This window comes from Haliotis rufescens, unplaced genomic scaffold (assembly GCF_023055435.1).
Source record: "Haliotis rufescens isolate VD_foot unplaced genomic scaffold, xgHalRufe1.0.p SCAF_5, whole genome shotgun sequence".
NCBI lineage: Eukaryota > Metazoa > Mollusca > Gastropoda > Lepetellida > Haliotidae > Haliotis > Haliotis rufescens.
The window spans coordinates 47863022-47881611 of NW_025964223.1; the positions used below are offsets into that span (position 1 = coordinate 47863022).

General features: G+C 38.4%; 1 protein-coding gene across 3 annotated transcripts in view; it reads left to right on the plus strand.

Moving 5' to 3' along the window:
* Window positions 1-18590, plus strand: part of LOC124137118 (E3 ubiquitin-protein ligase rnf213-alpha-like) — a 175197-nt gene that overhangs the window by 75760 nt on the left and 80847 nt on the right. For all 3 annotated transcript variants that reach the window (XR_007218279.1, XM_048383674.1, XM_048383675.1), the window contains exons 20-27: window positions 1502-1654; window positions 2166-2324; window positions 4643-5252; window positions 10819-10987; window positions 12626-12765; window positions 17351-17425; window positions 17598-17704; window positions 18282-18417. Coding sequence is in view for 2 of the 3 variants with exons in the window: in XM_048383674.1 (XP_048239631.1) it covers window positions 1502-1654; window positions 2166-2324; window positions 4643-5252; window positions 10819-10987; window positions 12626-12765; window positions 17351-17425; window positions 17598-17704; window positions 18282-18417 (1549 nt within the window). In the remaining variant the exon portion in view is untranslated. The remainder of the gene's footprint in view (window positions 1-1501; window positions 1655-2165; window positions 2325-4642; window positions 5253-10818; window positions 10988-12625; window positions 12766-17350; window positions 17426-17597; window positions 17705-18281; window positions 18418-18590) is intronic.

Below are 18590 nucleotides of genomic sequence, written 5' to 3' on the forward strand. Positions count from 1 at the left end.
AAGCAAATAAAGAAGATCCTTTCCGAAGCTGGTATGCGCCAAAGTCACCTGCTTAACCCCAGTTTCACTACAGGTTCCCTGTTCTTTCAACCTTCTTGTGCCTGGTAGATGCAATTCAGAAAGCAGATTTCCCGAAGTATGCAGCAGCATTTGTCAGGTTAATGGCTTGCAGTTCACAGATATGTCTGCCTTGTCTGTAGAACACCCACCAAAAATGAAACTGACATTCTCTGCTATGGCACAAGATCAGACTCATGAACAAGTCAATGAGTTGGTGAAAGGAGATGGAGGTGCAGTTGATAATGTGTATAAAATGACAAGATAACTATAATATATGTAGTATAGAATGATATCCTTAGAGATTTCAGCCATGCTGGCAGTCATCTTGGATTTTCTACCATCAGGGGGCACTGCAAACTATATTTGAATTTTATACAGCTTTGTTGCAATTAATTATGAATACATTACAATGGATATCTGTTTAAATTGATCAGATGCTTATGATATATTGGGAATAGACTGAAATCGTTAGAGGTTTCAGCCATGTTGGTGGCCAACTTGGATTTTCTACCACCACTGTGTGCTGCTGAGGTGGATCCATACCCAGAAATGTTTGGAATGGTTAAATGTATAAGTGTGCCAAGTTTGGTACTTTTAACACAGAGCTCGAGTGCACAAGTTCAGCCTTAGCCGCCCAACTGTTAATGATGAAGTTGACTGATTGATAAAGATATCTGTTCACAATTACAGAATTAAAAATTGTACGAATTTACGAAGTACGAATGTGTGATTTGACTACATGTACCGATATACATGTATGGTGTTCTTTCATCAAGTATTTAAAAGACCGCCTCTGTGGTCTAGTGGTAGAGCGTCTACCCGGAGAGCGGAAGGTCGAGGGTTCGATCCCAGGCTGTGTCATACTAAAAGATGTTGTTACACTTGTTGTTACCCTCCCTGGCACTCTGCAATAAGGGCTAAAACAAGGACTGGTCAGCTCGGAGTCAGTATGCTTTGGGGTATTCATGTTAAATTGCAGTATGGTATCTCAGTGGGCTAACGCTATAAAATCGTCATTAGTCCGGACTAATTCAAGCAGTCACAAACACATCAAGCATGCATGTAGCTATATCAGTGCAATGATCTTTGATGCGACGTTAAAATCCATTTCACCACACCTCATCAAGTATGCACTCATCACAGCGATGTTCTTTTTCTGTTGATATTATTTATATTTACAGATTGTAATCAAGTACTAAACTTTCAGCTGAAACAACAAACAATCAAACATGTACATATAAGTTAATATTAATTATTCCATGATGTAAATAGTATTTGAGGGTTTATGTGTGTAATAGTTGTTACCATTGCTTACTGGTTGTCACGGCAGATATGACCAAGATTTTTTTGCTGATGGAGACAGGACAGGAAATAGCCCACTACCTAACCTTTAACACTACAATAATACATTTCATAATCTTGAACATTTGTTTTTGATCAGGTTGATACATGTCGTCATCTACGGTGGCTGAAAGAAGTAAAACAGTCACATGGCTCTGTGGAAGTAACAGCACTCACACAGGCTTCAATGATCAACACAAGAGGATTATACAGGATTGGACATCTGAACAAGCTTGATACAGCTTCTGATATGGTAAATCAGTTTTAGAAATTTAGGGTGTCCTGGAATGCTTGAGATTTTCTACCATATGACAAGGATCCATTGCTTTCCATTCTTTGAACCCTAAAAAATCTTGTTAAGTATTTCTAACATGTAAGTAATAACAAGACCCAGAAAGTTTCTTGCACAGATTTGGATTCATGAGGGGTAAATGACATGTGTATGAAATACATTCAAGAATGCCATAGTATTTTCATAATATATGAACCAAGATTTCTCAAGCAGTTACCATTTTGTTTCATTCAAGTGTCATGAAACTGTTTTGGTCAGATTTGGTAGTCCTACCTTTTGATTATGGAATATAACATCTAAACAGGATCATTGTTGAGTCCTGGTTGATAATGTTTAACATATCCATATAGCTTTAGATCATAATGAATTCTCATGAATTTGGATAATCTACATACATGTATGGGACAATAATGATAATTAGTGTGATGCAGTTAGTTCATGACTTTATTTCATATTTTGTTTTGTTTGTAAGATGCTGACCAATGTGATCAGTTTACATGTGTCAAAAGACACTGAGGACAATACTTCACGAAAGTACAGCTACGACCAGTTGGTGGATCTGCAGAGCAGACTCATGCTGGTTGCAGGACAGGCTGAAATTGGCAATGAAAATGTTGATCACTTCATTATGGTAATTAGATTCAGATGTAAATTTTATGCTTCTATATGAAATAGCTACGCTATAAATCGCTAAGAACAGTGAAGAACGAAGTGTGGTTTATTTCATGATAAAACATTGTTCTATCAGGACATCATTTCTGGAGATTCCTATATGCGCTAGCTACTTGATGACGTTATATAATGGACAGCATTAGTTTTGAGAGGGAAGTGTCTAGTAAGTTGTTCCCCATAGATTTAGCTGGGCTATGCAGATAAACGCTGTGGCTGAACAATTGGATGCAAAAGTGGGAGAGAAATGACAATCGGTATTAGGAGAAAAGGTACAGATAATTGACATGAGGATTGTGAGAATATGCGGGAAATACTAAACTTAAGTCACCTTTGTAAAATGGACTTGTCCAACATTTCACTAAAAAAAGCGTGTGTATGAATACATCGATAGCCTACATATCGATTCATAAAAAAATGGCTGCGGATCGATCACTCCCATATGAACTGTAAAACGTATCTATATTTCCTCTATTACACGCTGGGTCTATAATACAAGCCAGGTCTCTTATACACGCCGAGTCAACGGCTCTCGCTAAAATTAATAGACAGCATAGCATCTAATAGAGGAAATAAGATAGTTTGATGTTGGATGTTTTTGGCGACGATTGACTGACTGTTTCGATGATGAGATTACAAGACTTTACAAAAGCATAACTTTTGCATACAAATGAAATGTTTATGAAACTGTAAGGGACAAGTTCGATGACGAACAGACTCAGAACAGGTAATTTCGATCGTCATTGAAACAACCGACAAAGTGCCAAAGCACATCAAATTTCAAAACACAGTAGGTTTATCTCCTAATTATAAACTTCCAGTGACGTCATCCTATTGTTCTCCAGTGGGGTTAAATGTCATAAACAGGCATGTTATGAGATCCCAGGGATTTTATGTAATATTCCGGGGATTTTATTGATACAACTTCCAATTATATTGTGACCTATTACTGTTTCTTGCTAGAAATATATTTTGCATTTGAACACAATGTAATGAAATGTAAAATCAAATGACAAATGTTTTCTATTCCCACGGATTGAATATACAACCTTCGTATCTGTAGCCCAGTGAGTGTACCACTTGGCTACATATGCACTGATAAATCACAATGCTTTAAAAGATGTCTTTTCCAAGAACCCACATGCCAGCAACAGATATTTTACGCCCATTTCCTAAGGGTCATGGAGAGTATGTTTGAAACATAAAAATGTTGATAAATGTTGTATTAAGTTTGTTTTTTTTTGTTTATAAGTAAGATAAAACACTAATCCTCAGGTTTTTATAAGACTTAAAACTCTCATCGTCAAGGTAAAAACTCGGGGCGGATGCCGATTGGTTTTATTCCTTGGATTTCGGTTTTAATCTCATAAAAAACCCTCTGACATCTTTTATCCTACACATAAAACCCTGCAGGGATAAAATAAGACACTCGGGGGCTGCGCCCCTCATGGTTAAGTCTCCCTTCAGTGTCTCCCTTATTGTATGATAAACAACTCCCACTCATCAATTATTTTTAGATATATCTTTATTTTATTTATTTTTTATTGCTGAGGCCATGTTACAGAACTGAGGCATCTAGGTTAATGTCTAGCTAAGATACAAAAAGACTTACAATGACAATTTTCAAAATAGATCTAATTTTCAAAATAGAAGCAACATTATTCTATGATTTGTGCTATTAAGCTTTGGGTGAATGGAATGACACTAAGTGAACACAATTCATGGATAGCAACTTCTTTATTTTACTGTAATTATAGCGACATTTCAGTATAGATGCTTATGCAATTGTCAAGAAAGACTTTACCAAAATCCCACTCTTACAATAAAATAAAGAAGTTGTTATCCATGAATTGTGTCTACTTTATCATCCGTCAACTTCTAAGAAATGCCTATCAAACAATGTAATGATACTGATTATTATTTAACATAATTCAACCAGATATTGACAGATAGACTCATACACATTCACTTCCATTCATTTTATATATCAACATGGTTAATGTATAGCACAGTCTGCCAAAATCGTTTGATTCTACTGGCCCAGACATGGCATCATGTTCCATACAGTTTATTGTTATCACATGGACTAGTTTTATAGCTGATCTTACTAGACCGAAAATAATTTTACTTGACTTTGCTAAAGTCGCAGACTGTAGTATATTGCATTTTAAGTCAAATATCAAATAGAATAGAGTGTATCTCTTGTATTTATGGTTCAGTGCATTATTATTTGCATTTGTCTTTGAATATATAATTCATTTTAACATTTATGTTTTTGAGGTCCTAGATGGAATCGTGCGTCTAGCCAAAACCTACATCAGACTGTGTACAGATGGATGTGTCTTGTTCAATTGTTGGAAGGGGAAGTTCCTATGTGGAGAGGACACGAAAGTATGCACTTTTTTGGAATTTGGTCAAGGAGATAATCTTGAAACTCTGAAGGGACATCGTGGGGTAGAGGGTGTGGGTGGCTTCATCCATGCTCTTGCCAATGAGTTTGAGGTCTTCCATGATGAATGGATGAACTATGTCAGTAACAGAAGAGATGAGTACTTGGAGCTGAACTTCTACACCATTGACCAGCTAGTGTTCCTTCAGAGAGAACTCATCAAACTAGGCACAGAAGAGGAACCTTCTGTTCGTGTGTACTCAATGTTGTCTCTGATCAAGCCTGACTGTACCCAAGCAGATCTCACTGATGCCATGCAGGCAGCTCAAGATGCAGTCTTTACCAAAGACAAAGACACAGATAAAGAAATGGAAGTTGATGTGCCACTTGAAGAATCTGATCTCAAACAAGCCTTCATTAATGCCATGCTAGAAACAAACTTCTCGAACGGACTGGCAAGACTTGCTTTGGAGGCCATTGGGCCTGATGATATTGACAGTGGTAAGTTGTGCCTAAAACATGCCATCTTTAGAGTTAGACTCTTGTGGATACTTTAATACACCACTTCCAAAAATCAAAACAGATGGGAAAACAAGTTTTGGAGCCAGTCTGTTAGAAAATCTTGTGCTTTTGTTAAGAAAACATTGAAGCATATAAACTTACAAATGTTTTGTGTGATTTTTTAAAAAGAAATTCAAATCAACCCTCCCAGGCAGTCTAATTTTGTAAAAATGTTGTAAATATTGTTCACTGTTTGGTTGGGGCCTTAACATGTGATTATATTAGCAAGGTCATGTGACTTGACTTGCTCTTTGAGAATAATGCAAGTTCTTATTTTTGAAAATTGAAAGTCATAATAATGTCTTGAGAGTAACACTAAAGGCATGAATGTTTTAAAATTTCACCAGAAGTTTGTTTCAAGTAAAGTAAACAACATTTTATTATGTTGTGTAACTCAATTGTTTATTGCACCAAACATGAAATGAAAATAGCATGACCAGTAACTACAGTCTGGTTGGCTCCAAACGATGAATTGCAAGATTACTCAAAATCAGGAATAGTCTTACATGTAAATATGATATGCGGCAAGAAATACCTTGTACCCCAAAATATCTGTTGTTTGTTATTGTTATTCCCATCACTGGAAAATGTTGTTTCAGAAACTATATCTTGTTATGTGTACAAGTTGACATCTTGAATGGAGGGGGGCACAATGGTTAGAGGAACAGTGCAAACACACAGATGTTACACAGTGGTACAGGAAATGACAGAATAAGAGGGGTCGTCTAATGATAATTTTAATCGCAATCTGACTTGCTCATGTCACAGCTCTCGTCGGAATTGCTTGTGTCACTGCTGATGGTCACAACTTTTGGTGTGACTGTTGTTTGCTGAAGTCCATCAGGTGACAAGTATCTTGATAACTTTCGTAACACAATGCTGCCATGTCTCCACTGTTACATGACCAAGGTATTTGTTTACTAGCTTTTCAACATCCCGCAATTAAAACGTGTTCAAATCATCCAATGTCACCTTTGGCGATACCCCATATCAACTCTATTGGGTTCAGATTGCAGTGGTAAGGGCCAAGTCGAGGAAGACCTTTAATGTCATTGTGTACACCGTAACACATGGTCAGGTTCTTTAGATTTGATGATTTCATAGAGTTGTGGTTTTATAGCCCTAAAAGGAAAGGTCATATTCATCCGTTGCAGCCACATCACCAAATCTCCTTTAAGGCTATTAGACGTCAGGGGGTAGCTGTCTGGATCCTTCATACTGTGATATGGTTCATTGTCCATGATAATGAGGGACTTGGCAGGCAGAGCAGGGACCAATTGTTTTTTTCGGCCACTCTAGAAATACCTTGCCATTTATTTCTGTGTGGTAGTCCCAGTTGTCCCTGGCCTTGGCTCGAAAGACGAGGTCACAGGCTTGGAGAAAACCCTGACTAGCACAGCCAGCATGGAGAGCGATAAGTTTTTCACCTTTTCCCATTGATTACTTTCTACCAGACACCTTAGAGTCCCCACTGGGAACCCACTGACTGCTGGATGTTGTGGGAGTCATTTACCCGCATCTCATCGAGGAAAACAGGCTCATATATACTTCTTCACGTTTCTGCTTCATGGTTAAAAGATAATGATTTCTGAGAGACAAAGAATGTCAGATCGTTCACATAACACAGGCCTATTTTCACTATTTATGTTTTTGTGTCTGTATCCAAATGTATGAAAATGTTTCCATAGCTTGTATTTTGTAACAATTAAATCAAGTTCAGTTTCATGGTATTTCGTTTTCGGAAAACTGTCTAATTTATGAACCCGACATGGTTTTGATATATTTCCCCACCTGTTTCGCCTGATTGCTAGAGTCCCATCAACAAGCAACATTTTTCAGCTTGATTGGAGACCTGCCAGGAGCTTTAGAAGTATTTATTAATGGCAAATATTTATTAATGGCATAAAATGGTTTTCGTCTTTCTGTTTCACATTGAAATGTATCATACACCTTAAGAATCAACTGTTATACATCAGCTGAGTAGGGCATCTTGTCAGTCAACAACATATACACTCCGTAGCACATGCAGTGCTTGTTTGCGCTGTTCCTCCTACTGTTGTGCCCCCTCCTTCAAGATGTCAACTTGTACATATTTTCCAGTGATGGGAATAAATATAACAAACACAAGATATTGTTGGGTACAGGGTATTCCTTGCCGTGTACCGTATTGACATTTAATAGACAATTCATCAATATCATCAACGGACTCTAATAACAAATGAGGTCAGATTACTTACAGTTGTATTTTGATTCTGGGGACCAGTAAAATACATATTCCTCAGTTAAAAAGGATCATTTCATTTTCGAGGATTATTTGGAGACCTTGAATTCAAATGTGCAAAAGTAGACATATGCAGACAATGAAATTCAGTTTAACAAGCATTAACTGTATCAGGTTCCCATAATGCAATCCATGACATTAAAGGGTTCTGATCTCAGACAATTCTTCAGGACAGGTTGTTGCCTTTGTTGTTATAATTTCTGTGGATACCCAGATGATATCCCAGAAATCTTGACTAGTTTATGACATATGCTGCGCCACCCGTCACTTTATTGGTAGTATGAAGGCATATTGTCACATTAATCAACAAAATTGAAATACAGTTTTGTCTAAGAATTGATAAGGAAATCTAGGCATCCCTTGGGGTCGTATTAGTAATGGTGACAAAGTTTTGATGAGTTGCTTGGTATTCTGCGATTTTTGTTTACACTATTTTGACGCGTAACAGAAACTAGTAATTTCACCTGAGCATTGTTTATCATATGGTGTGTATATGTTACAGTCAATGTATAAAAAGACTGAAATTTGCACTTAGGCAATTTATAAACGCCTAAGTATTTCAATCATTTTAAACATTGACTGAAAATTTTGTCCATTTATTTTATTATCTGTTTAATACATTGACAGATTTTAGTCAAATTGTAAAAGGATCAAAAAGAATTTTAACTGCCAAAGAGAATCACATTTTACACATTGACTGTTAGATATACACACCTACAAATTCAAAAGGCTTATGAAAAAAGTGATTGAGTGTTGTCTGTCTCGCATTAAAGAACTTCCCAACAATAACGTAATATCTTAGGATGTACTGATGCTGAATCTGGTAGTGTGGACAACTCATCTTCATAAATCAACTCATGTTCATTCAATACATATAATTGTGTTGATATATCTACTCAGGATAAGGTTCTTATTCATTATAATACCCCTTAGCGCTGGGATGGGTAACTCAAGTACTCAGATTGGGTCGGTACTGAGTAGGACCCGGGTTCCCACAGGACTACCTGAACCCGTGGTCAGTCACGTGATATATTGTTTAATGACAAAAATTATCTAAAACTCTGTGGATACACTATAAGTCACTAATGTTCCCATCTTTTTCTGACTATGCACCCAATCCTTCTGACATTTATATGTTTGAATAAAGATAAAACTTCATTCAGTAGACTTCATTGTATGCATGACCAGATCGTTTTACATGTGTATCTAAATACATTTAGCCAGGGCTACGGTCAAACCTTTCCCGATCGGACAGTTTGTTCACATCTCTTGATGTCTACAGCGGGTACCTGGGTAGGGTCAGGTAATAATGGGGTGGGTACCCAGATAGTAAATTAGGTGTTGTCCCAGCCCTCATTCGCCTCTATCTTTTTAGAATGTATACTCGTATTTGGATATAAGTCTTCCACTTCAGGTAATAACATAATACTTATCAGGGATGTTCCCTTTTTCTGAGGTATTATGTTTTCCACTTCATGTAATTGATGATACTTACAGCGATCAGGGATGTTCCATTATTCTAACAGGGGAGAAAATCATATCCTATCATTACACTACTTTCTGTAGGCACAATGGGATGTAGGCACAATGGGACCTATCTCAAATGCCCAAGGGAACCTTTGTCAGGTAATCAGAGTGGTCTTACCAATAATTATACCTGTAATACATTCATTAACTGAACATCATGGGAATGACAACAAATGCACTGGTGTAGGTTTATACCATAAAAACATGGATGACAACAAGGGAGTAGTACGGGTAATTGTTTCATTATATGCAATTTAGTAGCCTGAAAAATTAGGGTAGTTGCTGCTTTAAGTATATGAACTGAACTTCATTGCATACATGTATGCTGTACACTAATGTTCATAATTTTACATACGCATTTATTTTAATGGTTTGTTGTTATTATGCTCTGCCCAAATGAAGCTTTGCAGGGGATAAAGAAATGTATGTAGAAAAGTGGTTTCGTCCATCACGTTTCATTTCCGGAGCATAACTCATGAACCATTCAATATTTCTTCATGCAACTCTGTATGACATAACAGGCATACACTGAACTTGTGCCTTGTTGCTATTCAAAAATTTAAAAAAATAATAATTGCGTTCCATGACAATGGACTTCAAACGAGGGTAGGGATCATTTCCAGAGCATAAACTGTTTATCATTTCTTTGTATCAGGCAAGTGCTGAACTGGTGGGTTTTGCTATTGAGATGGGGTTGGGTTTTTTATAGATTTTTTTGTTAATAAGTTGAACTAAGTTTCAAATGAGGGTTTCATTTTGCGGTTTAGTCATCTGTCATTATGTCAGTTGTACTGAAACCTTTTTTGGTATAATGAGGTATATGTCATATAATATACATTGTTTGATTTATACACATGGGGGGGCGGTCGGGTAGCCTAGTGGTTAAAGCGTTCGCTCGTCAGGCCGAAGACCCGGGTTCGATTCCCGACATGGGTACAATGTGTGAAGCCCATTTCTGGTGTCCCCTGCCGTGATATTGCTGGAATGTTGCTAAAAGCGGCTTAAAACCATACTCACTCACTCACTATACACATGGATGGGTGGTTCTTGTTGACTTTATCTTTTTGTTCAGTTTACATCTGATAGTCAGTAGTATACAATTACCATATGCCATGGCAAAATGGGGTTTCATTTACTGCCTCAAATAAATCAAATGTCTATTCTTAATATTACAGGTCTATTGATATGGCATTAATACATGACATGTTTATATATGAAGCTATGAAACACAGAAGTGGGGTCCAAATCAATTTCTGTCCATCTTATCATCAGCTGAGTCACAAATCAGATAATGCTTTCACTGCGGAGATGCTTTTCTTTTTATCAAACTACGACGACTAAGGGTATTTCCAAATAATGGCATCCGATGAGCTTCCACCATTCATCGTGTCTTTGTGAAGAAATTACTTAACACGCAAACTTCGTAGTATCAAAATCTTCAAAGATCACAGGTAACCAATCAGAGTTCAGAAATGCATATAGATGTACTTCAAAGTTTATTTCCTCTGTCCTTACATTTGTTAGCCCGGTCTCTTGTCACACTTAGTTGCATTAGCCAGCATGTCGACTCACGGTAGCTAATGAGCACTAGGGGGCAGTGTTCGACAGCCAGGTAGAAGCCAGAGCCTAGTACCCCTGTAAGAGAACTTCTCAGATGTATTCAGATTAGATATATCTTGGGAATTGCTGTTCCTGCAGGTATTGTGTGGTGTATGGAGCACCAGGAGGAAGAGTCTGAGGAGGAGACAGAGGTGAGAGCATCATCAGTGGATCCACCAATACAGGTCTTTGGTGGCTGGCACTCTGGGGGAGAGTCTGTTTCTTCCAGTGCTGTGTCCTGGGTCAGGAGTGTATCATCAAGCAACAGGTGAGTTTTTTATGTTCATATTCTGTTAAAACTCCATATGTGTCCCGATCCCAATTACATTCTCAGTCAATACTGAGGAGGTGTTTTTTGACCGACTTATAAACTGTCTAAATGCAAGAAATACCAGAAAGAATAAGAAGACATCGGGATACCTCATAGTGAAACAATAGAGTGTGTCGCGGTATAAAAGAAATTTGATGAAAGTGTGTAAGACAAAGACTATGTGACGCATGCACACAACTGAAGTCGTGACATGTAAGATTGAACACACTTCCTTCTCTGGTGTCTCAGTGGGGAAACGGTGTGTTACAAAAATAAACACAATATGTGAGGTTGCAGTTTAGATTCATGTCATGGAATTTTCATGTGAAAAAATAGTGACTTTTATCCAATCAAAAATCAACATTAGTTTCATAACAAAAGACCAGTTTATAAAATTCAGCTGTAAAACCTTGGTCTTATAACTCAATTAAAGCTAGGGTATTCTTCCGGAACGCCCTGGATTTCTGGGAAAAGGAATACATTCGCAACTCATCAACATGTTAAGGAACCCACTCACGCAGTAGTGTTACGTCGCAAAAGGTTTAAGAGGAAGTGAGCAAAATCCTTTAGAAAACGTTAAAAAAGGTTTCAGATGTGTTTATATGAAAGAGAACTAGACTTCATTTCAACACATGCATGGTTAGACTTATAAGAATCCTAAATATATAGGTAAGGCTAAAATATGTCATAGAGGTTGATTTGAGATTTTATTAAGAAGCTTTTTCCTCATATTTGAACATGAGCAAGTCTTTGACCCAAGTTGATTTTTGATAGATGTCGGTAAAATCGAACATATGGTAAAAAATTCATCTTTGGGTCACAGACTTGGTCTAATATAGATTTTTTTCTTGAATTTAGAAACATAAACCTTTTCCGCTCAATTTTATCATACTTATACAATTCGAAAACTTACAAGTATAAGAAAGAAAAAAGCTGGTTGTCAGTAGGGGTGTGCAATATAACCGTTATACCGGATTATGCAATACGTCTGTCAGCACTACAACCCTTTTCCAATACACTCCTGAAATAAATAATATATAATCATATATATTATATCTACTATATTTTGACATTTAGATCGACTGAGTTCCTATATAAACAGCACATGCTTTGTTCTGTTTTCATAAACATTTCATATTGATGACGTAATAGTCATTTATCCATACTGTCTTACCATCTGATGTCTGGATTATTTAAGTGAAGCAGTACTATTTTAACAGTCCAACAAATACTCTCCGTATTGCAATATATTGCAGTATGATTTATGTGCCAATTTGCCAACCCTAGTTGTGAGCTAATATTACATATTCATCCTCATATTTGAATTTTGACATTTCTAGTGGGCCCAAATGGGCCCTTATCCTACCTTCTCCTTTAATTCTTGTATGTCTTTGTATGTCTCAAAACACACACTTGATATAATGTTAGTCATAGTCAGTATGTATATTGTAAAGGTATTAAGAGGGATACAAGTTGACTATCATTTAATATCATGTATATTTTATCAGGTTTCCTTTCAACAATCTACAATACCAAGTTAGAACCTACTTGGAATGTTGATTGTCTGTCTTAACACAGGGTAATAAACTGTTTCAGGAATATAACAACTGTTGAGACTTTGACATCCAACTTGAGGTCAGTGTGGAAGACGTTCCTGGAAGCTGTATCATCCAGTGTAGCAGATTATCTCAGTCTGGAACATCTGGGCATCATCCTCAGACAGCTGGCACAAACAGGTACAAAACCTTGAGCTAACAATACATATATGGATATAGATTTACACAAGTAATGTGCATAATATAGTATTGGACTTCTGCTGACATTAGCAACACAAATAATCCTTGCAAATCCTCTACCTCTATTACATCTTTGCCATAAATCCTGTATTTTGGCTTCAGTCACACTAACTAAAATTTTCCTCTTCACTGTCAATCACACAATTAGTTGTTTCCCCATATAGCACAATTGCAACCCAAGCTATGACGTGCATAATGGCGGGAATCTCACTTCTTTTCTCTGTGTGCTAGAGTCAACACCTATTTTCATAGTTGTAACGATCTAGCATTAGGCTAAGATTATTCTTATAGTTTTCTATAAAACAGACACAGTCAGTAAATATCAATAGCTGCTAATTGGAGTGACAATCACACGCACATGAATATAAGCTGTTGTGAGGTTTGTTTGTCAGGTCGTAATGGAGTCTCCCTCTACTACTTGTTGCAAGAAGTGTGGTCGGTTTATGATCACAGGAGATCTTCATAGTATCTGCTGGAGGTGCAGAGAGGCGATATGCACAGAGGAGGCAAGATGCGAACAGTGCGCCAAAACATCTAAGAAAGCCTACTTAAAGTTAGATGAGGCTGTAACTAAGTTTAAAAGGTGTGAAGTGGCCAAGAAAAAGGTTGAAGTCATCAGGCCTATGATTCTACCCTAGCGACTCCTACACCTACTCCAGCAGAAGAATCATCTCTTGCGCTCTCCATAAGTCTGATACAACAACTATTCAAGCAACAGCAGGAGATGATGAAGGTGATGCTTTAGACACAGTGCTCAGCTTTAAACGAAGATATGGAGATTATAAAGAGTAGACAGATAGTATTGGTTTAGAAGAGTCCCCTGGTCAAGAGACCGCTTGGGTGACAGCCATCTGTGTTTGCAACATCTATAGCTGTAGGTCCTACCCCAGCCGACCATACTGACCAGCTGACCATCAAGTCAGCCTTCCGACCAGCAGGGTAGAAGCTTTCAAGCTTTACCCTACCATGATACACGGTCAGCTAGATCTTCGCGTGGGTCCCGTCAGGATACCGCAGGGCCATACTCCCCAGCTAAGACCCCATACAGTTGCCACACAGACTCCATGGTAAACCTGCCGACCGTCCAGCCGACCGTATGATCACCATGAACCGATGGTACCCAAGCCAGCCGCATGGTCCACATGGGAGCGTCCAACCGACCATCCAGCCGACTACAAGCACAGATTTGTTCAAGGGCTGTTTCCAGGTAAACCAAGAGGTTGATAATATCACAACAAATATCTGCTCCAAAGACATTCAACGGCAAATTGAGACATGTCATAGACGAAGTCAGACAAGAAACAAGGGAACGATTCCAAGCATCAACTATCAGCCTAGCTGCCAAGGCACATGTATCTACCCATCCCCAGATGCTTTACTGGGATCAGAAGGATTCCGCATATAAACAGTCTCCTAAGAATAAGTTTGTCCCCTCCCAGAAGGATTCATTCCAACCGACTCAGGGATAAAACAAGCGTCAGTCTTCTCAGGAATCTTTTTGTCAGTCCGACTACAAGACACGAGGATCCTATTGCGGGGCAGAGGTGAACACAGATTCTGACTTCATTGCTGCCCATTCTGACGTTATAGACCCTTTCGACCAGGTTATGTCTATGGACTGTGATTTACGCCTACCCTCTTTCAACATGATGATGCTGACTCCCCCCCATTGGGGGGGCATCTTCTATCATACGCCAAAAATTGGAAGCAGATTACCCCCGACCACTAGGTCCTAGACGTCGTTGCTCACAGATACAAACTGCATTTCAACAAACATCCTATCTTGAAATCCCCAGCCATCGGACACAGATTTCATCTAGTCGGAGCCAAGCTAGAGGCAGCAGATCTGGCCATCAGGAAGCTATTAAAGAAGTGTGCCATTCGGAGACTAGCGGAGACCAACAAGACCAAAGGATTCTCCGGTATTCCTACTTCCGAAAAAAATAATACAACTGTCATGAGGATGATAATCGACTTATAGACTCTCAACAAGAAATTCCTGGTAACTCTGCCAAAGTTCCGTATCCATAGGGAAGTTACAGTCGACTTTTAAGACAGGAGATTGGCTCATCAGCCTCGACCTACAAGATGCATATCTTCACGTCCCGATACACCCATCATCACAGAAATACCTGCACTTCGCAATCAGTGGTTGATGTTATGAGTTACAGGTTTTACCATTCCGGATATCAATAGACCCTTGGCTATTTACCAGGATTACAGTGCTAGTCATCAGCTTTGCACACCTCCAGCTAGTACAAATCCATGGCTACCTGGACGATTTCCTGGCTACAGACCAAGAGGAAGCTCATTTACACTAGAACATGCTATTTCTGGTCCAGCTCATGACCTACCTAGGCTTCCTAGTCAATCCCTCCAAGTCCAAGACCACTCTGGTTCAAGACATCATATACATCGGAGCGCGTTTCCAACTACACCAGGGATATCTGTGTCCACCAGAAGATCGATTTGGCAAGACGATTACGATGATTCAATCCCTGTCAAGTCCAGCAGGTCTCTGGGATGGTGGATGTCAGATTCGGGATGGGGAGCCCATATGGACGATCTCACGGTACAGGGAACCTGGAGCCCCGGAGAAAAGACCCTTCATATCAACTGCAGGGTATTGAAGGCCATCTTTTACGCCATCCTGGCATGGAAGATACTTCTCTCCAAATCATCATCTTCATAGCAATGGACAACACCACAGTAGTGGCTTACATCCAGAAACAAGAACAACCAGATCCAGCTCCTGATGACGGAGACTACACAATTGTTTGCCTCAGCAGACTCCTTGAATTGCCGGATGGAAGCGAGACATATACCCGGGAAACCTTACATCCCCAGATCTTTACTTGGATAACCACGTTATGGGACACACCACATCTAGATCTATTTGCCACCTGCCAGAACCATCAACTTCCGGGTTTATGTCAGCCCAGTTCCCGACAAAAGATGTCACCAGATCGATGCGCTATCGGTGGATTGTACAGGTCTATTTGCTTCAAAATTCACATTATGGTCTCTCCTGGACAAGGTCATCAACTAGGTAAAGGAGATGGATTGCATGATAATCCTGATAGCATCAATCTGGCCCAGCATTATTAAGACTACTAATGGAAGAATCTCTCAGGCGAGATCTGTTACGAGGATCCGCCACCGGCAGCATCAGAGGGTGAGTACACCCTTGATTATTCTGTCTATTAGGTGTAGGATGGATTAGAAGCACCTTGAGCATCAACTGCCTCCAGTAGACCGGAAGTGACATTATCACCAGAAGTGAGAACATAACCGGAAGTGATATCAGCACCTGAAATAGCAGAACAAAGGCCAATCTTATTAGGAAATGACATCTTTGGTAGAAATAGACCTTGTGAGACATCATTACCTAGTTAAAGGGATGTGACAAACCGGAAGTGACGTCAGCACCGGTATTAGTGTCACAAATCCAAATATAACAAGAAATGCCGTCATTAAGCAGAAATAGACCAGAAATTACATCATTTTACAAACAAGATCAGAAATATAACAGTAATTATAGTGAAATTATCACATATTAGACTGATTCTTGATACATTTATGATTTTCAAGTCCTCAGGGGGAATTTCAGAGGAAATTATCCGAGTTGGGATTAAAATCAGTAAACAATGGTTTCCAGAAGAGGATTACTGTCAGTTACACAGGGAATTACTAGAGGCAGATCCCACAGGGTCCCTCTTGTATATTCTGTCAGAGATGTAATAGAGGAAGAGGTTTTTAAGAATTATCGAACAATAGTTATCATTGTTAATACTTCTAAGAATACTACCTCTATTACATCCGAAGTACTCCCCCCCCACCTCCCCAATTCATCTACCTCTGGTAGTTAGATCTGGGGAAAAAGTGAGATTGCCGCCATTGCATACATCATAGCTTGGATGGTTACGATGCTATCGGGTAGTTGTGTGTAATTGACAGTGAAGAGGACATCTGTTGAAATTCTGAAAATCTTAGTTAGTGTGACTGAAGCCAAAATACAGGATTTATGGCAGAGATGTAATAGAGGTAGTAGTCTTAGAATTATTAACAATGATAACTATTGTTCGATTTTTGCTGACATTAGTAACAAATGTAGAGACTTTGACTTCATTGTCCTTAACAAACATATTGATAACAATATTACAAAACCCACTGAAACTGAAAAGTATCTTTTATATTCCAAACACTTATGACATACTAGTACCTACCTGTGATTGAACAGTACTCTCTCTGGTACCATCCAGTTGTTGTATAGAGTGTAGTTACTTAGACTGTCCAGGTTTCAGTTAGTTATTTCTTATCTCTGTCATTATAAAATATCTGGTTCAAAATTTCTCTGATATTGCCCCTGTGGCAACTGAACCAAGGAGTTGTAGGTAGGATGACAAATCCATATGCGTCAGACGTTTCACCAATTTCTGAATGGATGTTACATACATGTTATTGAAATAAAGATGTTACAACGTTTTAGATTGTTTCCTTAGTGAATTTGTAGCATTTGTTCCAGATCATCGAACCTTTAAGCGGACTATACCACCACCACTTAAACCAGGAATTTCTAACTTGATTGTCTGCCCTCAAGGTGAGATAGGGCTACAAGTGCCCATTTTATGTGTGTTATCATAAGCATATACGATCGTTTACTTACGTAAACAGTCTTGTTGACGTAATGAGCTCATACCTCAAATTTATTGTCACAAAATTTGATGCACATGATTTTCCCTTATTGATATTATGCAACTTTTCATTTGTAGCTGACATGCTGAATGCTGTTGTATACATGTACAAACATTCAGAGGAAGAGCCACTTCCTCAGCATGATGAAGTCCTTCTGTGCACGCCACAAACTACCTTTGACCAGGTAAATTTTAACTGATTACTGTTTCATACAGTGTCATTATTGCCAGATCCATTTTTTCAAAAGCAATTGAACTGAATTGTTCACATAAGTTCCACAAGTGGCTCTCATGAAGAGATGTCACTAAAGATCCCACCTCCACACCTGATGTCTTTGCTAAAGCTTTTAGTGATGACATTTTTCTCTACCAAAGCTTGACCTCACATAATTCTGATATCATCACATGTTTTATATATCAATGGTGAGAATGTTAGTCATTTGGGAAAATTATTAAAAGCTGCCACAGGAGCAAAATGTGCTTTTGATGTAGCTCCACTCTCTGCTCTCAAACCACCTATCATTAATATAATGTGAGTCCATGATTTTGAGGATACTTCCCAGTTTGGCAACATATAACAATTACGAGTAAATTGAAAAGTGATCATCAGTACCTGTGCATTATCTTTCTTTAGAATCAGATCACCATCATTACTTTTGTGGCATTTGACATATTGTGTTTGTGTATTAATGAAATTGAATCCTAAAATTACAAATTTTCAAATGGTCAAATAATGTCAGATGAATTATCTAAAATTATTAGGTTGATATCTTCCTGCGTCGAGCCTTCTTCAGCAACCCTGGCAAGTTGTATACAATGGCCAATGCTGATCTGCTGCAGTATGAGATAGAGGAGAGGGCAGAGAAGAAGCTCAAAGAGTATGCAAACAGAGAAGAAGGTACAAATCAGTTATATATTTTCACAAAATAATGTGACTCCATACAACTGGCCTCTCTTCTTTTCATAAATCTTGAAGTTAATGTTCCAAGACTAAGTAGGCAATGAATTTCATTTAAGATGTTGTTTGTTGTTGGGTTGAGTTGAGAAAATCAAAACAAAATTACTACATTT